General features: G+C 38.9%; 1 protein-coding gene across 1 annotated transcript in view; it reads right to left on the minus strand.

The window, feature by feature from the left end:
* Ptpn12 (protein tyrosine phosphatase non-receptor type 12) overlaps nucleotides 1-26,710 on the minus strand; it is a 66,366-nt gene extending 39,656 nt beyond the window's left edge. Inside the window, 2 exon segments of the mRNA XM_051174825.1 lie at nucleotides 4,144-4,252; nucleotides 26,542-26,710. Of these exon segments, the coding sequence (XP_051030782.1) occupies nucleotides 4,144-4,252; nucleotides 26,542-26,640 (208 nt within the window). The 5' untranslated portion in view covers nucleotides 26,641-26,710.
* Nucleotides 26,711-27,105: the final 395 nt, after the last annotated feature.

Here is a 27,105-nt window from a genome sequence, read left to right on the forward strand (position 1 = left end):
ATTTTATATAAAGTTCTAAAGTTTCAAACTGATAGTTAAGATCATTAGGTGACAAGTATTTTGTCTACGTGCAGGCTGGGGATTACTTTCTCTCTCTCAAAAAATTTTCCAGGACAAAAAAAGGTTTAAGAATATGCATGGTGGAATATCCCAAATCACCAAATCCAAAGGCTCTCTCTACTTTATTTAGCCCTTACAAACAAGAAAAACATAGGTATATACCTCTTATTCTAATATAACAAAAACAAACAAACAAACCAGTCTCTAGTATCCAGGACATATTAAGAACTCTTGCTGGACACTATGGCCCACAACTGTAATCCTAGGACTTGGGAGGCTAAAGACAGTGTAAGATCTCTATCTTAACCAAGAAGCAACAACAAAAATAATTCTTTTAACATAGTAAGATTAAAAAAAAAAAGTTTTGTTTAAATAACTTTTGCTGAAAAGACTTTTCAGCAAAGAAAATATCCAAAATTGGCTAACAGCATATGAAAAGCTATAAATCAGAAACACTATAACCCAGAAAACTGTCTTAGTGGGTAAAGAACTGCAGTGGTGGCCTACTACAGACCCAGCCTCAAAGGCAGACAGCCCGAGCAAGCCAGACAGTGAGGCTAATTTGAATTTGATGAAGACTTTGCCTCAATCTGAAGAGCAACTGAGGAAAACTATCAACCTCAGGCCTCCACAGGCACATGTGAATAGGTGCACACATTCATGCAAGAGACCCAAACACATGGAGAAAACAAAAACAAACAAACAAAAAAAACCTGCAAGTAAATTCAGTGGTTCAAACCTGTAACTCTACCTGCTCAGGAGGCTGAGGCAGGAGAATACTTGAAGGCAGTTGCTTGTCTCAAAAAAGCGAAACCCAATTGTTGCAAGTGTTGGTAGGAATGTGGAAAACTGGTCCTCATATACCACTGTTGGGAATATAAAATAATGACTTTGGAATACAGTTTATCTCAGTTTCTATGTGGTACATGCCTATAATACCAGCATCACAAGGCTGAGGCAGGAGGATGAAGAATTCTGAAGGCAGCCTTGCTGCCTCATAAAACAAAAAAGATTAAATACAAATTTCTGTAGGTCTACAACTATATTTCTACATAGGCACCCAAGAACAATAAAATTATATTTTAACAAAAGCCTTATTCAGAAACTTTTTAGTGACATCACTTAGAATATACATCAAATAAGCAAAATGTAATATAAGTACTAATATTAAAATTAACACAAATATAACAAAAAATGTGCTAAGTTAATGAAGTCAGGCACAACAGATCACATATTATATGATGTTTATGTCAAATTTCTAGAAAAACAAAATCTAGAATCAGAAAGCATACTGACAATTGCCTGGAACTAAAGAATACAGAACTGTTGGAAGTAACAAAATGCCCTAAAACTGAACTGATCTGGTTTCTGTACGACATAAATTTATTTTAAAAATAATTTATACACTTTGTGTTTCTACAAACAATGGGCATGTTAAACATTCCAATGAAACCAACCAATTGTTTTTCTGAAACCTATGTAAGTACAACTGCTTTCAATATAAGATGTCAAATTTAAATAAACAGAAACTGATTAGAATTCTTCTTGTGAAACCTTTCAATAGTTGAAGGAAGACCAGGTCCTCCTGTCCTGATGACCACTGAGGTCATCAAGAACTGGCACTCTAAAGAAGGGTTCTCAACTTTGGCCTAGACAAGTTTCCACTGCAGGGGGAGCATACGCTGTGCACTGAAGGCTGGGCAGCAGTACCCCTCGAGTCTGCTTACTAGAGGCTGGTAGTAGCAAGACAACCAAACACCTCCTGCCAAATGTACTTGAGCACCATAACCATCCTCTCTGAACATCAAGGCTTTGGATACAAAGTACTTTTCACGACATGAGCACTGTGATAAGTTACTTAACTCCTCCAGACTCAGTTTCCCATCTGTAAATGTGATTTATGAGGGAAAAAACTATCACAGAAATCAGCAACCAATTTACTAGCATACAACTAACCTTCACTTTTCCCCCTTGTATTCCTAGCTTTCTCAATGGCCCTTACCCTTTCTACATCACCCCATTAGCACTAGTCACCACAAGATAGAGCTTGTGTGACTTTGTATTCACTGCCTAACACCTAGGCTAGAACATGAAATACAAAAGGAGGGATTTTTGCAGGTTCACTTTCTGCATCATCAGCACATAAATTATGCTCACAACTTTTTGTAAAATGAATGTGTAAACAGAAACCTGGAGCCAGTTAAGACTGACTTCTCCAAAATACAAAGAAATCAGTGGACAGTACTGAAAGGTCTTGTGAAGATTATGTTTAATTAAGTATTCAGAAATCCATATCAACTCCAATTCTGAGGTGGATTAATGCTCAGACTGTCTGTATTCCCCTGAAATTGATATGCTGAAACTGAATTCCCAATGCAATGATAATAACAAGATGAGCCTTCAGGAATTGAGGAGAGCATGTTCTGATGAATGTAAAAACTGTCACTGTAATAGAGGCCCAAGGAAACTTGTTTGCTTCTTGTTCTACATGAGGACACAGCACGAAAGTACCAACTATGAATCAGAGAGTGTGAATCCTCATCACATACCAAAGCTTCTGATGCCCCAATCTTGGACTTCTCTCAATGTACTTCTGCTTATAAGCTACCAAATTTACGGCATTTTTGTTATGACAACCTGAACAGATTAAAGCAACTACTAAGGAAAGTGGAGTGTATTTAAGCAAAAGCCTTGAGTGGTTACTGTGCTACATTAGTAGATGTCTGACCTATCATACTCAAAACTGTCCTTAGCAGTATTATCACACTAACTCCAATTTACAGATGAGAAAAGCTAGACACAGTGAACACCAGTTCTGGGTCTTATAGCTACCAACTGATGATGTCCAGATATGAGTTTCCAGGCTAACTCATCACTATTATTCTGTGCTATTCCTTGTTAATTGTATTAATACTATCTAACCACACAATCCACAGATAAAAGTAATATAGAACAGTTAACAGTAAGTAGGATTAAATTTAGGCAAAGAAACCAGTGAGGAGGGTTGGAGAGATAGCTCAGTCAGTAAAGTACTTGCTGTGCAAGCCTGAAGACCTGAGTTCAATCCCCACATTGCACATAAAAGCCATACATGAGTGGTACTTGTAACACCAGCACTAGAAAAGTGGACAAAGGCAGATCCCTGAGGCTTTCTGGCTAGGTAATAATCTAGCCCAATTGGAAAGCCCTAGTCACAGTGAGATACCAAATCTCAGAGAAAGAAAAAACAAAAACAGAAATGACTCCTGAACCACTAAACCAGAGGCTGACTTCTATCCTGTCCTCAATACAAAACACAGATAGATACACATGAACACAAGAACTCAGTGAGGGACACAGGGAAGATAAGAAAAGAGGAAATGATCTGAAAGAGTGTTATCATGGAAGAAGAAAGTTTCAGAAAATGGGACTGGTCAAGGGCATAAAAACACTTAATAGGAAATCAAACAAACAAACAAACAAACAAACAAACCAACCAACCAGGAAAAAAGAGCTCGGGATCTAGTGAGGTTACTGGGAGCATGAAGATATTAGAGAGAAGCTTTAATAATGACACTTAAGGAAATGGTGCTATGGAATGTAGACAGTTGAAGATATATGAAGGGAAACACTATGGCAGATTTAAAAAGGAAAAGCAGATCTAAGGCAAAAATTTCTTTTATAAAATGTGGACTCTCAGTTAAGCATGTGTTTAAAGAAACTTATCTAGAAAACAATATTAACATAAATTCATAATGAGAATACAATGTTTTCAACTTTGAACATGCTTAAACACACAGACTGACTGATGAGGAAAGCAGACACAGGTTTCTGAAGCACCTTATGGCCCGCTTTTCATCCATAGTTAATCAATTAAGGTTCTTCTGTGATTAGATAACAGCGTTTTACTATTTTAAGAAACTATCCCAATTGACTACATTACTTTAAGAAAGGGGGGGAGGCTTCTAAGAAGTAATTACAAATTATTGTGTAGTGTACCTTGGAAGGACTGACACTACCTCCTTATTCAGAAACAAAAACTAGTGGGGTTACAAGAGCTATACAGCATTTCTATTTAGTCTATCAAGGGCATTTCAAACTTACATGGCAGTATGTCCTTATATCTGTTCTTTTTAACATTCTCTTCTTTTTCTCCAGTGGCTGTGGGGTAAATCTTTTCTGTTCTATATTTGGTTGACAATCTTCTTAATCGCTTAAAATACAAGAAAATAAAATTCAAGTTTAGAGAAACATCGATATTTTCAAAATGTTAATGATTTACAAAGAGCTCTTCAACAAATTCTGTTACCCAATTCCTCACAACTAATTCTATTCCTCTAAGCTGTTAATTTCCCTATCCCTTAAAAATTGACCCTAAGAATAATTTCTTTTTAGAATAAATGCAATTTAAGATTAATGTTTATTCCAAATGAACAGCAAAGGGAACAATTATAAGTATTTAAAGATATCAGTAAGCTGAGAATTTGTGTTTAATACAGGGTCTTGTTAAGCAAGTTTTAAAATCATAACTCAAGAATTATGTACAGGTTTCTTTTCTCAGTAACCTAGGGACAGCCATGATGCTCTCTGCAGGCTCTTTCCAAGGCATCCACTAATAATTACTTGTAAAACACTACAAAACAAAGTTCTTTCATACTAGATTGGAAATGTTCAACAAAGACTAATTCTGCTTATTCACTGCATTACAGAAGTGGTTTGTGGGTTAGTGACAAATTCTTACCACATATGGCAGTAGGGATGTTCTTTGGGCTGGAATATTTCTGCTTGTCAGTAATATACTTCCTGCTTTCAGAAGAACTGAAAGTTGGCATTGTGAATTGTTTAGATTCTACTCAACTACATTTCTAAAAGTTAATTTCAAAGCAGATTACTTTTTTGATAGATTAAAGACATACTGAAAGCACTTTGATTTTAGGACTCAAATTATTAAATACAAATGAAATAAAAAAAAGTCTGGTAGCAATTTAATTTGTTTACCAGTTTATTTTTATAGCTGATACTCAAGTAATTAAGAATTTTCATGACTGTACTTAAAAAAAAAAAACCAAAAAACAAAAAAAAAAAAAAAACGCCCACAGATTTCTAACACAAGAATCTTGCCACATTGTTATAATACTAGTTTAAATAGTTTTACACAGGCACTTACATGGGAGATTTTTTTTTTTTTTTTTTTTTTTTACTGGGGGTGGGAAGCTAAATTATAGAGTGAATATAGGAATACACTTTTTTTTTCTTTTAAGAAAAATCATGCCACATACTGGCACAATGCCTAAGTAAAATTTCACATGCTTATGGTAACTTTTCTCGCAGTGATAAAAATCTCAAAACATACACATATGTAAACCATCCAGGTTTCCTTCTGCCTGCAACCCCAGCACTCATGGCACAGGACCCAGAAGCCAGACTTTATAGAGTGGTGTGGGCTCAGAAACAACATTACCAAACAGGGGTTGAGCGCTGGCAGTTACAAATCCACCTATCTTACATTTCTACACATGTGCTTCAATATAAAACTAGTATATACATGAAATAATGCATGCATAAAGCTCTTTATTGCAATATGCTCATAATATCAAAAGTCCACAATCAATAAAAAACAGCCTATTGATGGGACTAGATAAATTTGTTTCCTACAATCAAATATGTTAAGACAAAAAGCAAGTAAGGAAGCTCTGTCTTGAATATAGTAATATGGCACCATATCAAAATTCTCATTAAATGTAAAAAGAAAACACAAAAGTGTTCTATTATTAACATTAAAGGGGTCTAAAACATGTCTGTTTGTACATATACATAAAATATATTTCCAAGAAATCTAGTACCAAAGGTTGCAAATCTGAGAAATGCACAGGAAGGAGACTATTATGTCTTTTCACACTTTCTTTCATGTTATATGAGTATACTGCCAAGCCAAAAAATTTAAGTGTAAAACAGAGCAATGGAAAAGGCAAAAAGGACTGCTTACAGATTTATCATCCCTGTCAATAATCACATCTTGCATATCTGACTGTTTTCTCTGCTCAGAAATCTGTTATCTGAAAAGATATACTTTAAGGTATCTATAGAACCTTGATATGAAGTATTATATGAAAATCAAACTTAAAGGATATCGATTTAAACAGCCAAAGAAGCACTGGCAGAAAAGAAATGCAAATATGTATGTGTGTGTGTGTGTGTGTGTGTGTGTGTGTAAAGAAATGCAAATATATATACACATACATATATGTATATGTACACACACACACACACACACACACACACACATATATTTTATTTTTTTACTGAAACAACAGTTGACTACAAAGAAAGGAACAGGGCTAAGCTGAATTATAAGATGCTACCATGTGTCTAGAATACCTACTTCTCACACAAAGCACTTCCTTTTGTGACAATTACTGAGAAACATATTTACAAAGTTTTTACATGAAAACTAATAATTATTAGAGAATGTCTCTGTATCATAACTAAGTGTCAATTTTTATTTACCTAATGTTCTTAAAGCCTGAAATAACATGGAATGCTTTAAAGTTCAATGAAGAATGTTTTATGAAAATAACTAAAAACTTAGTGCCTACATAAATGGTATATTCAGCCTGACCTGGTCATTGCATATTTTATGTGTGTACATACATGGACACACAGAGATATGTATATATGGATAAAAATGTCACACTGTACCAGATATTTATGTTACTATGTGCAAATTAAAAGTCACATATAAAGTTATAGTATCTTAAAAAATCACCACACACAATAGATATGCAACATAAAACAGAACAAAACTTGGCTTTGTACTTTGCAAAAGGTCAATATCCAGAAAAGTCTACCCAGCTTCATTAAAGACATTTAAGCAGAGACTTTATTCCTATCAAAACTATAGTCAGCATTACAATTAGTTGCATTCATTAAAATGCTGGTTTTGATAAAGTATGATAACCAACACATTTAATTCACCATTGCAAACTTTATAAAAGGGAGATAAGATTTCCAGAATAGTCTGGCATATAAAATGACTCAATAATCATTAATTACTATTAGAAAATTTAAAAATTCTTTAAATATTACTTGTACTTCAGATTTGTTTCTTTGAAACCTTTCCTAGACAGAGTCTCAACAAGAAATACATTGTGGGCCAATCTGTCTGCTTTGACTTATTGTACAGTGTAAAGCAGTTTGTCTACCTAACCTGAGCTGGCTTTAGAATCGCTTGGAAAGTCAAAGTGCTATTCAATAGGTCTAGGGTAAATTAACCAGAACACTTTCATTCTTAAGTCAACTACCAGGGCTGCTGCTGTATGTCTGACCACACCTTTGAAGGAGTATTTACTAATTAGTTTGGTAAAACTGAAGATTTTCAATTATTAAGTTCCTTCAATTTTACATATGGTTTTGCAGTATCAATAATTCCGAGAAAGATGTTTAGGGAGTTCTCATAGGAAATGTAGTTGGAAAATCTGGGGAGGGTGGAAGAAAGAATACCATAGCTGAGTAACAAATGAAAGCAGCAGAATAGGCTAGAACCAAAGGGCACATATGTAAGGGTTAAAATGTCCTGAGATGACAAAGGACACTACTTAGAACTGCACAAGTCCTGTGGCTGAATGGGGTAGATGGGAAGAAACTGGTAGCAGCACAGGGTTTCTGAATGGAACACAACCAAGACTGACTCCAAAATCAAACATATAACAAACCCGAGGCTCACCAATAATGCATCAGGTGACTTTACTACAGCCTTTTAAAACATGCAATGTGCATGTACCCTCCTGTGCACGACCTCATGCTATGCAACAGTCACTGCTTGAAACACCCCAACTCAGATTTGAGAGGACTATATGAAATGAACTGCAGTATTGTTTTGTTTTACTGTACAGTTTACAGCAATACAAAAACACAATGGTTTAATTACAGAAAACAGACCTTAAAAATATTGTTATTAATTAGAATGTAACTACCAAATTAGCTTATCTCTGGACTGCACTGATTTAGAAGGTCTGATAAATCAAGCTAGTATGATTTAGTTGGTAAAGTACTGATGCATGAGCATGGGACCTCAGTTCCATCCTCAAACCCACATTATAAAGCTGTGATCTCAGCATTGGGGAGGCAGAGACAGTAGGATCCCAGGGATTTTAAAGGCTAGCCAGTCTAGGTGAATGGGGAGCTCCAGGTTCAATGAAAGCCCATCTCAAAATAACAAAGTGGGGGGTGATAAGGAAGACACCCAATGTCAACTTCTGGCCTCAACATGCATGCACATGCACACACACACACCTGTGACTGTACATGTACCCCCTCTCCCAACTGCTGTTTGTGTTTCTGACTTGAGTTTCATTAAAAAAAAAAAAAAAATCACTTAATAAATTTTGGCTTGGGATCAAGTGAGAATTTAGAATACTTTATCAGATGGCTAAATACTGTTAGCATTTGTACTATTTATATATGTAAAATGATATTTTCAGCATAAACAATTATAAAAATCAAACTTAACTCTGAAAAACACTAAAGATCTACATTAGCAAATATGAAGGCAAGATTTATTTCTTCTTTATATAATAAAAAAACATAAGCATGGGCAAGTGAGATATATCAGAGGCAAAGGATATTTCCTGCCAAACCTAATGATGACCAGAGTTTGATCTCCAGACCCTACATGGCAAAAACAGACACACACACACACACACACACACACACACACACACACACACACACACAGAATTAGACACACGCTTTGCTTTTTGTTGCTATGACCAACACCACTACCCAAAGCAACTTAGAGAGGAAAGTGTTTATTTCAGCTTACAGGTCTATTATCCAAGGGAGCCAGTAAAAGCAAAACTGAAGGAGAAAACAGATTTCTCTGGTTCATGCTCAGCTAGCATTCCTATAGAGCCTACATCCAACCGCCTAGAGATGGCACCTTAGCATGTTGGGACATCATAATCTACAGAGAGGCCAATCTGAACAATTCCTTAATTGAGACACCCTCCCTCTTTTCAGGTGATGCCAGTTTGTGTCAAGAAGACAACACCAGCCCATACACACTTTAAAAATTACTCTGGAAAAGCATATCCACCTTATTAGCATACACATCTCTAATCTTAAACCCTGAATTCGTGTGGATTTCAACGCTAAGGTGTATTCTTAGCCAGACTCTCACTTTTAATAAGTAGTACAATCATGTACATTCCAAAGAATTGTTTTTAAGAATTATGATTTATTATCAGTAATGCCTGATTGGTATATCTATTGTTTGTTTGTATGTATGTATGTATGTATGTATGTATGTATGTATGTATGTACACACGTACCTCAGGTTCCAAGTGAAAAAAGTTTAAGACTTTATTGTAAAATACCACAATTATCTAACCCTGTATAAACATGGCAAAACTTTACATCATCAGCTGAAACTGTCAAAAACAAAACAAAACAAACAAACAAACAAAAAAAACATTTTTTCCCCCCGTGCGACATTTTCCCAGTGTGACATTTTCCCATTTGAAGCTGAAAGTCAGGACTGATTAACAAAGGATGTATGAGGAAAATAAAAAAAGAATCTCAGGGTCCCTTTGGAAAACCAAAAGCAAACAAAACCCTCCACAAACCCCCAAATCTAGGTGTGCTTTACTCCAGCTGATGTCTCTGCCTCATTTCTTCCGTTTGTCTTTGCTTCTCAGTGTACCAGAATAGATACCATCTGGAAACACTTTCCTGAGACTAGTACTGCAGCACACTCATCACTCACTTCCCCCAATCTGCTTCCTCATCTCTAATAGCTCTTACACATCATCCTCAACAGAACTAGAACTCCCTGAAGATATAGGCCACAGCTTCACATTAACAGCAGCCCCTATCACAAAAATCCATGACAGATAGTCTACCTCCACCTCTGAAGTGCTGGGACCTCAGGCATCTATTACCACTTCAAGCTAGAAACACAAACTTTTAATTTAAATTTATTCTTTACCTACATGAAGGTATTTTATGTAAGTGAAATTTAAATTTAAATCAGAGGGCAAAAAAATTATACCATGATGAACCAGTGAGATGCCTCAGCAGGTAAAGGAGTTTGCCACCAAGTTTGATGAACCAAGTTTGAAACCCAGGACCCAATAGTGGGAAAGCTAACTCCCTGGAAATTGTCTGCTGAGCTCCAAATGAATGTAATAAAATTCTGTCATACACAGCTGGGTGTGGAGGCATATGCCTTTAATCCCAGAACGCAGCAAGCGGAGTCTGAGGCCAGCCAGAGACCAGCCAGGGATACACACAGAAATCCTGTCTCAGCAAAAAAGAAAAATTGCCACGTGCATCAGTTTCATTGAACAAAGTTAACTAAGAAAAGAAAAATATATTTTGTACAGTAAATTGGACAGAAGAGTGAGTGTGCGTGTGCGCGCGCGCATATTCTAATTCTCAGGGCTTACTTCTATTAACAGCACCTTTCTTTTCTTTATCTAATGCAGCTCTCCCCATTAAGCTCATACAGCCAATGTCTACTGATTCTTTAAGTTAATTCCAACTCCAAAGATTTTTTTCTTCCCCTGTCCCCACAATAAACATCTCAGAAATTGCAAACTCCAGGCACAAAACTATGGTTTCTAATGTGGTGTCTAACTAGAAATATCTCAGTGCTGTCTTAATGCCAGCACTTAGAGGAGGCAGAAACAGGCCAGGACTGTATACTGATCAAAGAATTCAAGGAAAGCTTTGGCTACATAGTGAGTTTAAAGTCAGCTTGGGCTGAGACCTTGTTTCCAACAACATACACAAACACCGCTCCTAGTAATACTTTCCTTCAAATGAGGCTGTATCTTGCCTTCTAGAAAACAGCCACCAACTTTCCTAGGGTACTAAAGCAACTCATCATTAGTAAAATTAACATCAAGACCAACTGTTGTATATTAACTGACAATAACATCAATTCTCTTTACATCCAATTTAAAAAACAAAAACAAAAACCAAAAACAAGCCTTAAATGTATAGCACAGATATTTCTCACTGACAAACACAGTTCAGGCCAATTATCACATCTGCAGTTTAAACAGCTCAATATATATTCACCACTATATGGAAAATAACTATTTTTGCAAGATGAGTGTGACACAAAGCTGTGGTCAACAGACCAAAAGTTTTAAAGAGAAAAACCTACATTTCCTGGTAAACTACTAGAGCCTTCTGAAAAAAACATGTTTTCTTCTGTTACAACTCTACTGAAATTACTTTTAGGAGGTTGTTAGTAATCAAGAGGCACAAAAGCTCAACAATCAGCTAAAAAAAATTTTTTTTTTTTTTTACCAAGGTTAAGATTCAAATGCAATTATCATCATCATGATGACTGATTTCATGTCTTTGTTTTAAGATTTGTTATTTACCACCATTGGCTTTCAATCCCATCACTATTGCTAATGACTATAAATCACTGTCTGACAATGTACTCTTTTATATATTTTTATTTCCTCCACAGTGCGATAGTGTCTTCTATACATCCAGTAAAGCAGAACATATCTTCCAGACATTATAGGCACTGATAAAAACACTCAGAACACCACAATTAATGAACTGGTATCCTTGTAACTATACCTGTAACTCAAGTAAGCTAGGTAATACAGTAGGTAAAACTGGAGAGAATAAAATGCTACTTAAAATTTGAACTTTGTTGTTTAATCATATTGATTTGAAATAGATTTTAAAAAATAAAGTGGAGTAGTTTGCCTCAACTTGTCCTTCCATCCAAGAACTAACCAGGCCTGAATCTACACAGCTTCTGAGACACAAGGAAATAAAGTATGCTCAGGGTGGTGTGGCCATCGTCATCTTGTCTTAAACAACATACCTGAATGGAGTGGGTTTTTTTTTTTTTTTTTTTGCCTCCCCCCCCCCCCCCAAGACAGGGTTTCTCTAAACAGTTCTGGCTGACCTGGAACTCTGTAGACAAGGCTTGTTTCCAACTCACAGAGAGCCTCCTGTCTCTGTCTGCTGGGATTAAAGGTGTGCGCCACCATGCTGGGCTCTGAACAAAGTTTTTAAATTCACTTCTTTTTTACTCACGATCTCAACAAACTTCTTTTAAAAAAAAAAAAAAAATCTTATTTTTGTCTGGGGGCAGGGAGAGATGTGGGACATATACACACCTGGCATAAAACTACTACTTTCCAGCTTGGGATACAGCTTGGTGACAGAGCACTTATCTCATGAGGCCCAAGGTTCATGCTGTTTCCTCTGGCCTGCTAATCAGTCTACTTCCAATTCACCTCTTTTTCCTTCTGTGCCAGCCCTGACTAGCCTTCTGTTCCTCAAACATGCTCATCTGTTCCTCCTGAAGAATCTTCGTTCCCAAACTGTCAGGAACTCCAGCTGTCCATAAAAACCTGCTCTTTCCAGGATTGTAGGCAAACAGAGGGGGCCAGACAGCACTTACCTATAGAAAACTTGCCAAAAAATCCAGGGTGATTCAAAATATCACTTGGAGATATTGCCAAAAGATATAAAATGAAAGCAGCAAAAAGGTGTGTGAAGCAAAGCCCAGGAGAACAAAGATGGGAAGTAGGGGTTTCCCACAGTTCTCTCCCAATGACTTCAAAAGGATCCATGAATCCTGAAGCAATTAGTGTTGACAACCTGTGTAAAAAGTGTCTACCAGAGAAACTAGATAGCGAGGCAGTGCCCAGGGTTCACCACCTAGCCATAGAGGCACACTTTTGAGTAGAGTAGCACATCTCGACCATTTAAGGTCATACATGCAAGGCAAGTGTTCACTATAAACTGATGGGGGATGATGTTCCTCATATATGTTTGTAAGGAGTAAGGTTTTTCCTCCCGCCGCTGGTCTTGTCCCACCACCGCGCCAGCCCCAGTTAACACACAGAGACTCTGTATTTGACATAATGCTGTTGGCCAGGTACTAGTTTCTTATCGGCTAGCTCTGTTTTAATTATTAACCCATTTCTATTAATCTCTATGTGCTTTCATCTTACCAGGGAATGGGGCCTGCATCTGGTCTCCCCAGTCTCTCCATGTTGACTCCTCCTTACTACTTCCTCTTTCCTCCTTGTCTCCCTAGTCCCTCCTATCTTGCTTTCCTATTGGCCAACAGTACTTTATTCATTAACCAGTAATGAGAAACATATTTACAGAATGACATCTCCCATCATATGTTTCTCTTATTTGTTGATGAATAAAACACTGTTTGGCCAATAGCCAGCAGAAGCAGAAGATAGGCAGGGCTAAGAGATGAGAAGGCTGGGAGAGAGGCAACTCGAGAAGATGCCATTTAGCCGCCAAAGGAGTAACAGTCCAGACATTCTCTGGTAAACCGAGACAACATGGAAATACATAGCTTTATAGAAATGGGTTAATAAGGACAGAGCTAGCCAATAAGAAGCCCTAGCCATTGGCCAACAGTTTTATAATCAATAAAACGTCGGTCTGTGTGCTTATTTAGGGCTTAAGGGTGGTGGGACCTGGTAGGACAAGGAACTCCAGCTACAATAAACAATATTGCTTGAACAAGTGAGATACAATTAAACCACTTAACAAAGGAACCCTTCTAAAAGCCCAAGTTCCTAGATATCAGCTAAGGCTCAACCACATAAAGCAGTTCTTCCTAAGAAGGGCAATCCTAGGCCCACTAAGCAACTCTTTTCTCCACATAAATATAAAGTGAAAAGCAAAATTTCTCTCCTTGAAACTCCTTCTTACCTTATATACATGTCAGCAGAGTAAATTACCTTACTAAAAGGTACTTTAGGTTTCTCAAAAATTTAAGTGAGATACTAGGACATACCATTTTATATACATATACATGAATTACAGAATGAGTCAAGAATTTGATGTGTCATACAGCATTCTATTTTAAGTGGCCAACTGTTCTACCAAATAGGTGTCACCATTTTACATTCCCATGAGTAGATCTAGAATCTGTAAACACCACTTTTTCTATACTGTTATTGTTTCTAATTTTTCAGTTATAATTTTTTGAATTTTGCCAAATCAGGCCAAAATTAAAGATCACTAATTTACATTTCTCTGATTATTGGGAAGGCTGGTAGTTTGTTCCCCCATGTTCAGTAATTATTTACCTTCTTAATTGTCATGCTATATACCCATGTTTCTATCTTCTTACTGTTGTAATCCTTTAATTTAGTTCATGCTGTAGTGACCCCTGATCATAAAATTAGTTTTTTTGCTACTTTGTAACTATAATCTTGCTGTTATGAATCATAATGTAAATATCTGATAAGCAGCATATCTGATATATGAAAGGGTCATGCAATCCCCCAAAGGAGTTTTGACTCACAGCTGAGAACCACAGCTGAGAACCACTGTACTGGAGTGTTTTGGTTTTGAGGGTGGCTATTTTGGTATTTAGAAGATACTTATGTTTTTAGACAGTAATCTTCCATCTGTTCAATATACTAAATATTTTATCTTAAGATCACTGCATATCTTTGCATCATCTTTTGCAATACAGATGTGCATCTGAAGTCAGAGACAAACTTACAGGAGAGTAGGTTCTCTCCTTCCTTCCGCCACACGGGTTCTGAAGAGTTGACACCTTACCTATAGAAAGCCAAATGTAAGGGTTACTTGTGATTTCAGAACCCAGAATAAAATAAAATGTTAAAAAAAATAAAGACAATTTCTTACTAAGTTCAAAGGTTGATCCTGAAGTCATATCTGTAGCCCAGATAAGCCTCAAACTTGATATTCTCCTCCCCAAGTCTCTGAAACAGCTAGGATTACAGTCTACACTGAAACTTTTGTTTCACTTATTCTTAACACCTAACAGGTAATAAGTGTACACACACACACACACACACACACACACACAAATACTATGTATATATTATGTATGATTATGTTCAAATGAAATAGTATTAGCAATGACAGAAGGAATGAGAAAGCAGAGTTAAATACTTAAGACATAAAAGTGTCCCTTTCTAGGCTTATCTGTTAACACTTGAGTTTTAGTTGGTGGTGCTGTTTAGGGGTGATGGGACTTTAGGATGTTTAGCCTTGCTGGAGACATTGTGTAATGGAGGACTGGCTTCAAGTTCACCATCTGCTTTCCATGTATTCAGGTGACAGGGACACTCTAGCTGCCTGACCTTGCTGCCATGCCCTGCCCACCATTATAGACATCTAACCTTCCAGAACCAGAGTCCAAATAAGTTTTTCTTTAAAGTGCTCATTCATGGTATTCTATCACAGGAGTGGAATGGTGGGTGGGTAAGCACAACACAAAACAACAAAATCAAAAACAAATGAATGCAAGTATTACCTTCTCTAAAAAAATGTGAAAATTAAGGATTAGTTGAAAATATACATTATAATTTATAAGTCAATCACTTAAAAAAAATAATACAAATGACACCTGCTTTCTTTTTCCTTTGTTTGAGACGGGGTCCCATCATGTAGCCTTGGCTATCCTAGAACTTGCTATGTAGACCAGGCTAGCCTCAAACTCAGAGATCTGCCTCCCCAATGCTGGGATTAAAGGCATGCGCCATCACACCCACCCCTCTTTAGCACACTACCGAAGATTAAATATCTTGCACTACATTAAACTCCTAGGAAATGGGAGGGATTTTAAAAGGTAAAGACTAGTCATTGAGTTATTGGGGGAGTACCCTCAAATGGGATTGTGGGGTAATTCCATTCCTCCTATGTTCTGTCCTGAAGTACTCTGCCATGATGTATTCCTTTGTTATATACCTAAGAGCAATGAGACCAATTATCCACCATGAACTAGAACCTTTCAAAGTATAGGCCAAATACAACTTTTTGTCAGCCCTAACAACACAGGCCCACAATCCCAGATTACAACCAAGTTTAAGGGCATCACAAGAAGTTTAGCAGGACTCCATATCAAAAATAAAATCTGCTGCCGGAGAGATGGCTCAGCAGTTAGAACATGCTGCTCATGCAGAGGGTATGGTTAATTTCCCAGAGGTCACAACCCTCTGTAACTCCAGTTCCAGCCTCTGAGGGCATTCATATACATGGGGCACATATATAAATGCAAGCAAACATGCATATATATAAATACAGTTTTAAAGATATTAAGATATTAATAGTTCAGTAACAGAACATCAACTTAACATGTACTGCAAAAACAGTAATGCAAAAACCAAACATCATTTTTCTCTTTTAAGAGGTGACAATCTCAGGTATTTGTTCAGTAACAGAAAGGTGACTAAAAGACAGATGAAACCTTAAAATAGTTTCTCTGTGTTTGGTTTTGAAAAACATCTTGTCTTACACTATACACTTCTTGGGCTACTCTCCTCCCTGACTATCTCTCCCCTTTTCTTCAGAGGTTTCTCCCAATCATGTATGAATACGCTTTCACCTTGGTCAACTTCTTATAGCACTGGAAGGGATCCAACCCAGGGCCTTGTACATACTGCCCAAGTACTGAGATAATTTCCCAACACCACAAATAAGGAAATGCTAATCTAAGAACTTGGAGAAGAGAGAAAATAGGACATCATACATATGAACTAAAGTTAAATTACCAGTTTTAAGAACACTATTAAACTGGAGTGGTGGTGCATGTATGTAAATCTAGCACTCAATCACCAAGGAAAGCTATAGCTAGCAAGTTCCAGGCCAGCCTGTGCTGCATACTGAAACCCTTCACAAAAGATATTAAAAGGTCTCAGTCTAAGATTAAATAATAATAGGACATAAAAATATTCCTTACCCAAACATTCAAAAACAAGATCTAGTTTCATTTAAAGGTATCTCTCTCTGGAAATGTTACCTGTTATTGAAACATCTGTTTGCTGACCATAACCCCACCCCTCCACATCTTGGAAAGTATTGTTAGTTGACCTGACAAACTCTCCCAGAATCAGCTTGGAGTTGGCAAGATGGCTCAATGGGTAAGGGAGTTTACTGCTAAGCCTGACAACCTCAGTTCAATCCTTGTAACACACAGGACAAGAGAGAACAGACTCCAATAACTTGTCTTCTGACCACCACATGGCCCTCCCCTAATAAAATTCTTATTCAAAAAGCATCAGATTACATGTTATCTTTACTGAACCAATCTATGATTTGCTCAGGTACATTTATGCTTTTCCTACCTCTCTTCTAAATGTAAATTGGCACAATACGGTATCTTCAATTACCACTGACAACATTTTAAGTACTATTTAGACACTCTATAGACATGTATCTTGGTCTTCCCAGGTATCATATTCTCAGCTTCTTTATAACCTACTCATAATGACAGCAGGGCAGAGGTAGAAATTAATGCCTGCAGAACTGCAATATTCAGTATCTTTCTACCAGTCTACATGTTCTAAGATTTTGGGGACCTAAATCCTTGAGTATCTAAGAACTATAATCCTAAAATGGACTAAGGCAAAAAAGTTTGGCTATAATTCGGTAAACAGACTTCCCTGAAGAAAAGCTACTGCTCCTAGGAAAACACCACTGCTTCTGACAAGTCTTCTCAGGACTTCCTAACTGCCAGACCTTCAGTGCCCATTGTATGAATGGTGGCTATAACACAGGGGGCACTCATGAATCTCAATATTAATGTTTGTATAACTAAGGGTATGACAGAGACAACATATGAAAAGGACAAATCTGTGGACCACCTTTAGTGCCTACCAGGGGAGTTACTCGCATGTCAAAACTTTTAAAAACATGTCTGCAAAGACGCTGTTACAGGAAATGTAGAAAAAACATCACTGCTTTAAGAATAGGAAAATGCTGGAAGAGTTCAGCTTCTTTGTGGAAGGGTGGTGGCTCAGGGCAATTGTATATTACTTAGCTTATCTTAGCACCTTTTCAACTCAAACCTAATAAAAACCCCATTTTTCTTTTTTTTTCTTTTTTGGTGTAGCCCTGGCAGTCCTGGAATTCACATTGTAGACCAGGCTGGCCTAGGACTCACAAGAGAGTCACCTTCTGCTGCATCCCAAGTGCTGGGATTAAAGGCATGAGGCACCACCACCTGGCTAAAGGCCTTTTTTCTATACGATGTTAAAAATCCAATTTTACAGTGGAAAACAAGTGATTTCAGATCAACTACATTAGTATATTTATTTCAGAAAAGTGGGAATTAAGTACATATTTGTTTCTACACTTTAGGTAAATAGTGAACTTATCCTAGTTTTTTAATTGTCAGGGTGTGGTAGTGAAAGTTTGTAATTCCAGCACTGAAGAGGCTGAGCCAGAACTGCTAAGAGTTTGAGGCCAGTTTAGGCTGCAAGCAAACACAATTTTATCCGTCGGCCCACCCACCTATCCATCCATCTACCCATTTATGAAGGATGTAGTACTGGCTGTCCTGGAGCTCCCTATGTAGACAGACTGGCTTTGAACTCACAGAAATCCTCCTGCCTCTGCCTCACAAGCGCTGGGATTAAAGGTGTGTGCCATTACACCCAACCTAAAATTTTTTTAATATTTTGATCCAAGTTTCAATCTGTAAAAGGCAAACTTTTGATTTCTAAGAAGATAAAAATTAGGTCCAACAGTCAGCACAGATATGTAAGATTTCATTTATTTGATAAGTTCATTCAAGGATGAGAAAGAACTTATTTCAGAAGGAAGAAAAAACATGTACTAACCAAGTATAGAAAGTAGTGGGAGACCCTGAGGAAGGCTTTAGAATGTTAGATCAAGCAACACAGACTTTTTCATACAGGCCTCTAAACTAGGAAAGAATGTTCTGGAGAAAGTTCAGTAGTACAGCAGAGTATTTACCTTGAAGGCCTTGCTTCAGTCCCAAGAGAGGAGGAGAGGAAGGGGGAGGAGGTGAGGAAAGAAGGGGAGGGATGAGAAAGCGAGGGTGGAGGTAATAAAAATAAATCTCGCTTCCAGTGTGTCTTATATAGATGCATTAAAAGAACCACACAGCTGAGAAGAGTTTAAATGTATGTTTCATGATTTTACCAGTAAGATTCCTATTAGTATAAAGATACCAACACTTAAAAAGTATTTTAGGAAAATGAGTGTGTTCAATGGAATGGACTGAATGAGACCAGAAACTATAGGCAAGGAAACAGCAAATACTACCTTGTAATAATTGCTTCCTAAATATCCACCAGTTCATACAAGATCACAATGACATGTTTACCTAGATTTTATTAATTAAATCCCAAACCCACAAGTTTAAATTGGGTATTTTATTAAAATTAACATTCTAACACAATATCCTTAAAAGTAAATGACTTATGGGTGCCTACCTATATGAACCCTGAACATCTGAGTACACTAGGCAGCACTCACAGAAACAGGACAGTGTTATTCAGGTATCTGCAGAAGAAACTACAATAACAAAACCACATGTTTAAAATATTTAAAGGTTTTACTTCAGCTTAGCTTATCTTAACTAGAAAAAAATTACATATCTATTTATGTGTATTCAGTCAGTGTGTACAGAATCTAGAAGATCCTTTGAACTAAAGTTATACGCAGTTGCAAGCCACCAGATGTGGGTGCTGGGAACTGAATTTGGGTCATCTGTAAGAGCAGTATGAGCTGTGTGTGTGTGTGTGCGCGCGTGTGCGCGCAAGCCACACTGCTCACGTGGAGATCAGAGGACAACTTGCGGGAGTCAGTTCTTCCCTTTCATCCTGAGGGGTCAAGGGACTAAGTGCAGGCCCTGAAGCTAGCAAGCAGCAAAGGGCCTTACCCACAAAGCCATCTCACTAATCATTCTAATTATCTGTCATCCATTTTCTTTCCCACTGATTGCTAAAAATACTACACAGCAGTGCATAGGAGAAGGGAAAAACAGCTCTCACAGTAGTTCAAGGCTACTATAAATTTTTTGAAGAACCCTCCTAATAAATAAACCTTTGTTTTAATAGCAGTACAATTTCTAGTCATGCAATAGACAACAGCATTTATACTACAGTCAAGGCACAGGGATAGACCAGGAATAGTGCTGGACTCTAGTCTTAGATTTTCAGGTGAGGTTAGTAAGAAATGTAAATGCTCATGAGTTTAATGAAATGAGTGGTATAGAAACATAAATATGTTTAATGTACAAAAATTAAATTTATCTGAATGTATTAACATTTTATGTCTATTTTCAAAATATTTTCTAAACTAAATGTCAAATACTGAAAAAACCCAACAATACTCTAAAAATAAATACAGAAATCACTCTAAGACATTAACAAATTAAATAAATGGAAAATTAAAAGGTTTGCTGTCATATTTGAAATTTAAGTATGTCTGGTTGAACACAGAGGATGGGCAAGAAAGCAATAACTAAATTAGTGACAACTAAGCATTTAGATTAGCTCAATTTTAAGAATTTTAAAGTATTTCCTCTCACTGACTTTCAAAAACTAGTTAGTTACATACATATACAAAGTCTTGCAAGCTAACCCAAGATACTATTTCATACCTGTAAGGACAACAATAATCAGAAGGACTGACATGGTAATATAGCAAAACTGGGCACCACATATATTCCATTATGTGAGATGTTAAATGTACAGTTTTAGAAGAAATTCAACAAGTTAAACAATTCCAACCATTCCGTTTTTTTAGATGTGTATCTCAGAGAATTGAAGCATATGCCCACATAAAGTTACACACATTCACAGCAGCGTTACTATTCATAATGGCCAAAAGGGGGAAACATTCAAATACCAGTTAATAGACTAATGAACATAGAAGATGTACTCTCCATAATAGATTATAATTCAATCATTAAAAAAAGTGGTATCAACTTACACTGTAACATTAATGAATCTTGAATACATGTGAGGCCAATGTGGTGGTACTGGCTTGTAAGTCCAGCCCTGGGAAGACTGAAGCAAGCCATGCAGCCAGCCAGCAAGGACTACACAATAATATCCTAACTCAAAGAAACTAAAAACAAACAAAGCCAGGAACACAACAACAAAAGAACAGACAAAAAGTCAAACAAAACAAATATGCCAATTCCATTTACATATACTATCCAGGTCAGGCAAATCCCCAGAGACAGAAGGGGGATTCCTGATGGCTGCAATGAGGAGGGGAGTGGCCATGAACACATATGGGATGATGAAAATCTTCTGCAAATTGACTGTGGTGATGACTGTCCAACTCTGTGGCTATACTAAAATCTAGTGAACTGTAAACTTTGAATGAACTTAATAGTAGGCAATTATATTTCTATAAAGCTATTATTATCTTTAAAAAACCCTATAGGTCACAATATTGAACAAGCATTTTAAATTTATCTAGTGTCTGAAACATCTTTGTAGACCTTTTTGTTTTCTAACCTTTCAAATACAAGTACTAAACCTGAAGATTTCATGGTTTTACTATAATAGATAGTAGAAAAAAACATTCTCTCTCAAAACTTTGGTCTTTTTGCAGGCTCTAACAAATGTTAAAAATAAGTAGAAAAAACTATACTTCTACTTCACCTGTAAGCATTGTATCTAGCTCTTCCATACTCCAATCCCTGCTTTTTCTAGATAGCAAAATTTTCACTTGCCGAATGGAATAGGTGCTTTACCAATCTTACCCTACCAGTCCTTCTAGCACTAATATTTGACTCTAGTAACAATTCTTTCCTCAAATCCTTTCCAGCTTTTTCTGACATCCCTAGTTCCTGTCCCTCCACTTTGAGCATACCTTCCCAAGGAACAGTCATACACATTTCCCTTTAGCTGCTTTTCAAGACCTATGCTATCCCAGCTAAAGATGGTCAGTCTTTATGCCTGTAGTAGTGTATGACTATTACTTCCTTAAATCCACACGGTAGCTAACAGTGAGCTCCATATGTGTACTGGACTTCTTCACAAGCATTTAACATGTCCACTCTGTCACTAACAGTGAGCTCTGTATGTGTACTGGACACTTCACAAGCATGTCCCATGTCTTCAGTTCTGAAACCTTTTCCTGTGTTACTTGTTTGAGCAACTTTACTTATTTCTTCTTATTCCTTTATCCACTATACTAAATGGCACCTTCTATCTTGATTGTATTCCAAGCTAGAAATATTTGAGTCATAACAATTTGTTCATACCTAGTAAATCATCGAGACACCCCCTCCCCAACACACACACAGTCTAGTATTTATCCCAAGGCTAGCTTTGAACTCAGAATCCTTAGGACCACAACTGTGTACCACCACACCGGGTGTAAGGCTTGCTACTCCTCATCAAATCTGTTATATATGCTCTATTTTTCTTGTCTTAATTCAGATCAAGCCCTTTCTATCAAATAACTACCTCTCTTAAAACACTCCAGAGCCCTCCAGAGGCTCCATCTTTCAGTTTCTCAACCAGAACATATCTGAATAAGATAAAGCTTACAATAATCTTGTCGAGCAGGCTGGGAAGGTGGGGAAAAGGGAAGGGAAGACCACAGGAATGTTAAGCTAGCACATTTGTTGTTCTTGATAATTTCACTTTCCCTGTGACCCTAAAAGGTATTTCCAACCTGCAGCCTTCCACATATACGCCCAGATAAGGAAGAATGTGGTCCAAACTGTAAACTCATTTAACATAAGATTTTTTCGAGCATTTTTTGTTTTGTTTTGTTAACTCAATTGCATAATTTTCTAATGCTAATTTATACACGACAATTTGGTATTGCAATGTCCAAGGGCTGGACATGCCTGCAAGAGATGCAAGGGGGAAATCAGTGTACAATAATCATTATGGCCCTACAGAAAATATAATTAGATATAGTAAGACTCTTCACAGAGTGGCAGAGGAAAAGGAGGAATCACCACCACCCCTCCTCACAGTCCAAGCCCTGTCTAACTGTCTCAGGCATCACCTTCTGTCTGCATTATATATTAGCTCTCTGGTCCTCAAGACATGGTTCAAGGACGCCTCTTTGTCAGTCAACTTCAGGGGATGTGTATGGAGTAAAACCAAACTCTGGGGGCTGGAGAATTGTCTCAGACTCCATAAGGGCATGGGCTATTATTCTATAGCTTCCATACCACAACTCACCATTACATAGTACCAAAGGATTAACACCCTCTATTGGGCTCTTCTGGGCATCAGGTATGCACATGGTAGGTACACTGACATACAAATAACACAGAAATAGCCCATACACATAAATAAATAAAAAACCTGTCAAATACCAATGAGTACCATCATCTTAGTCTAAAAGTTGAGAGCAAAGACCAAGTTCCAGACAGGTCACAAATTATTTATTTTGTTAACAAAATTAGCATGTCAGGAACCATCTTGGTGCCTAAGTTTCTTCTTTTGAGACAATGGGCACCTCAGGCCAAGACCAAGAACAAACAAAACTACAGTTAATTCCCTCTTTCCTCTATCTTTTAAGACAAGATCTCACTCTCATATAAACTAGGCTTGTCTGAACTCACAACCTCCTGCTTCAGCTCCTGACTGTTGGCACCACTATATGCCTACTGAGGTAGACTTATTTTTCTATCAATATTAATTAAAAAATTCACTCCAGACATGGTGGCAAATATTTATGGTACTTGAACGGTACAGGCTAGAGAATCCAGAGTTCAAAGTCAGCCTTAAAAACATAGCAAGTTCAAGGCTAGTCCAGGCTATATGAGGTCTAGACTCAAAAATGCCCCAAATAAAAAAATTCTAACCAAACAAGATACAACTCCTAAACCATTAAATAAAATCAATATAATTCAATATTTACAACAGATATACATTACTGACAGTTGGCTGTACTAAATACTTTTTATAGTTGTAAACATATATAAATGTATCCTGACTCAATACTTCCTGTACAGAGATACTAGACAATAAACAATGTAGAGGCTTTATTCGTATTAAGTATTTAATAGAAAATACAATAGATTAAACATTTAACTATAAGCAAATGGTAAACTATAACAGTCACATTGTCACACAGCTACTGAAATTATTCCTAGAAAGTTGTAATTAATAAAAGACACCAAAATCTAAGTTTAAAAAACCTAAAAAGACAAGAATGTAACAGAGGTAAGGCAGGCTCATACCTTTAATGTCAGTATTAGGGACAGTCTGGGTCACAAAATGAGTTCAGCTTTCTGTCCTTCAATAAAAAAGCACCCCCCCAACTACTTACAAAGGCATGTATATTTATTGTGACACCTTACAAATATAAACATAGGGAAAATAATGGAAATAGCTCCATGCTTGAAACAGGGCCACAATATGAATGACCAATCCATTTTCCCAAGTATAAGCACTACTATACTGGTTACTACTGTTAATATTTACTGTTCTATAATTTCCAATTTTGAAACTGCATTACTTTATAATGAAACAGTTGTAATAGTGATAATATCTCTTAAGACTCAGTTCTACAATGCTAAGATTTTAAAATGGAGTTTTTATCCACATCAGAATTTAAGAATAACAAGTCAGAATTTATCGGATCTTCTTTGATTCTCTTTCCACAACAGATAGTTCCTTTCCAGCCTTCTAGTCAAGGGGGGGGGGGAGTCAACTGCCAACAGTCTTAATTATTGCTGTTGCTTATCAAGCCAGGAAATAAAAGAAAACAAACACTATAAAAATAGCTTTAGTCATCAAATCTCTAATATAGAATTACCTAGCTATACTTTGGTATTACAGAAGAATGGCAACAGATTTGGTTCTTGTGAAATGACATCTTCAATAGGAATCCCCAACTCACCTCCAAAGCAAGAGCCCCAAAGCTATATCCCCAGTCCAAAAGTTCAGAGATGGGGCAACTGTCTGAATGGCCTGCATCACCAAACAATGCCCCTTGAAGAGTGTCCCTGAACAGCAACATGACAAACATGCAAACAATGAACAGCCATAACCAAGAAAGGCTGAAAGCCATTAGTTTCAAACATCCTAAATAAACTGTTTTCTTCTACATTTCCTATAGGGTAGTAAAAAGACTCTGTCCAATTTTGTACATGACATCATTCAAAAGTCTTGATGGCAGGAAGGGGAAATTATACTTTAATCTTTAGAGATCAAAAGTCCCTTTTCCAAACACTACCTACATAACAATAAATAACATAAAATAAAGATAATTGGGTTATTTAATCTACACTTTTCAGTAGTCATTATATATTAAAATCTTATTCTTTTCTATTTTTATAATTCTATTTTTATAATTTGGAGATTGAAATCCCAAAGCTCCATAATAGTATTAATATAGTGACAACTTTAACACTAAAGTCTTAATAGATAGAAATCTCTATACGAAAACCTACTTCTGCACTAAAAGTCACTTACTTCATCTGCATTGTTAAATTAAAAACTTGCCAACGTTTCGTGTCCACTCATTTCTATAGACCTCAACGTATTTCAGACTTAACTGATTTTTCTTTTGAAGTGCACCTTGTCCAGGAGCAAATTTTTCCCTAGTTCATTTCCCAAGCCCGGTGAGCAGGAGCGAAGGACTTCCCAAGTCCCATTTCCTTTTCCATTCCCCAGACCTCCAGGGTTTCCAACGCCCCAGTCTTGCGCAACATCCGTAGGAGCAGCAGCCGCAACCACCGCCTCCTAAGCCGGGAAACAACCCTAGAGGGAACATTGTCCGCAGAAAAATAAAAGGAGCGGGGAGGGGGTAACTTAGGAAGTCGGCTCCTGGTCTCACGCCTTCGGAATTGACATCCCCCCCCAATGACGTACCTAGAGCAATTTCACCTACTAGACTTTTAACCCTCACCTCCACTCAAGCCTGCCCACACAAGCAGAGTGCGGAAAAGGGGGGTGGCGGAAAAGGGGGGACGGGAAGGTTATCTCCCAGTTCAGGGCTTCAGCCCGCGTAGTCGCCTCCACCCCACCAGGACTATTGTTCCCAAGTTCCCCACCCCCACCCCGGATAGGAAGTGATAGTCACATCCCCTCCGGTCTCGGCAATATCCCCTAGAGTCCGGAGTCAGCTTCCTTCAGGATAACCCCCATCCACAGCGACCCCCCCAACCCCATCACCCAAAGTCACACTGGCCTCACGGGAAACCGCACGGGATAAATGAAGATCAGGTAAACCACGAGCTGTCTCACGGACAAGCCTGTGGCGAGAGGCGATAATAACCGTGAACTCGCAGACCGCGCCGTCCCACCGTCCATTCGGACGGAGGCCGGCGGCATCGGCAAAGGGAACTGTGCGAGCCGACGCTACCACCACCCTCGCTGCCCGCCAACCTCGAGCCGCTCGGCCGGCCGCAGCCCGACAGCTCGCCTCGACCCTCCCCGGAGGGACCGGCGGGGAAGGCAGGCGTGGGAAGGCGAGCCCGCAGCCCGCCGCCGCCGCCCGGCCGGCCCGGAGACAATAGGGAGTGGCGGGGCCGGAGCGGGCTGGGCCCGGCGGCCGCTCCCTCCGCTCCCGGGCCGGCTGGGCGGGCGGGCGCAGCACGGGCCGCGCAGCCCCGCGGAACAAGGAGGCTGAGGGGCGGGGGCGACCTCGCCTCCCGCCTGGGCGCGCGCCCCGCGCCAGTCCTCGGCACCGCACACAAAGCGCTGGCAGCCCCGGGCCGGCCGGGAGAGGCTCGGGGGCCGGCGGCACGAGGCGACGGCGAGGGCGGACACTCACCATGAAGTCCCGGGCGAAGTTGTCCTCCCCGTTGTGGTCCGGACTCTTCATGGCCTGTACCCTCTGGATGAACCTCCGCAGGATCTCCACTTGCTCCATCCTCCCGCGTCCCCCCGCCGTCCGCCCGCGCGCCGCAGCGCCCGCTCCGTCTTCCCCAGCTCGCTCTGGCCCGTCCGCCCGCCCGCCCTCCTCCCGGCCGCGCGAGGCGGCTGCGGCGGCACCGGCCGGCTCCCCGCGCAACTTGAAGAGCAGCGCGGCTTCCCTGTCTGCTAGCGAGCCGCGGGCTAGCGCCAGCCGCCGGCCTGCCCCATCCTCCTTCCCCGCCCTCCTCAGTCCCAGCCGCCGCCGCCGCCTCAGGAACGCCGCGCTCCGTCCGCCCTGCCCCTTCCCGGTTCCTCCTCCCCCCACCCCCGCCGGCAGCCGCAGCCGCCTCTCCCCACGGGCGCGCCCCCGCCGCCGCCCAGACGCGCGGGCCCGTGCGGCGGCCCCGCCCCACGAGCGACGAGCCAGCCGCCCCCGCTCGCCGGCCCGCTCTGAGTGGCTGGAAGCCGCTTCCGGGGCGTG

The sequence above is a fragment of the Phodopus roborovskii genome, unplaced genomic scaffold (genome assembly GCF_943737965.1).
Source record: "Phodopus roborovskii unplaced genomic scaffold, PHOROB, whole genome shotgun sequence".
Taxonomy (NCBI): domain Eukaryota; kingdom Metazoa; phylum Chordata; class Mammalia; order Rodentia; family Cricetidae; genus Phodopus; species Phodopus roborovskii.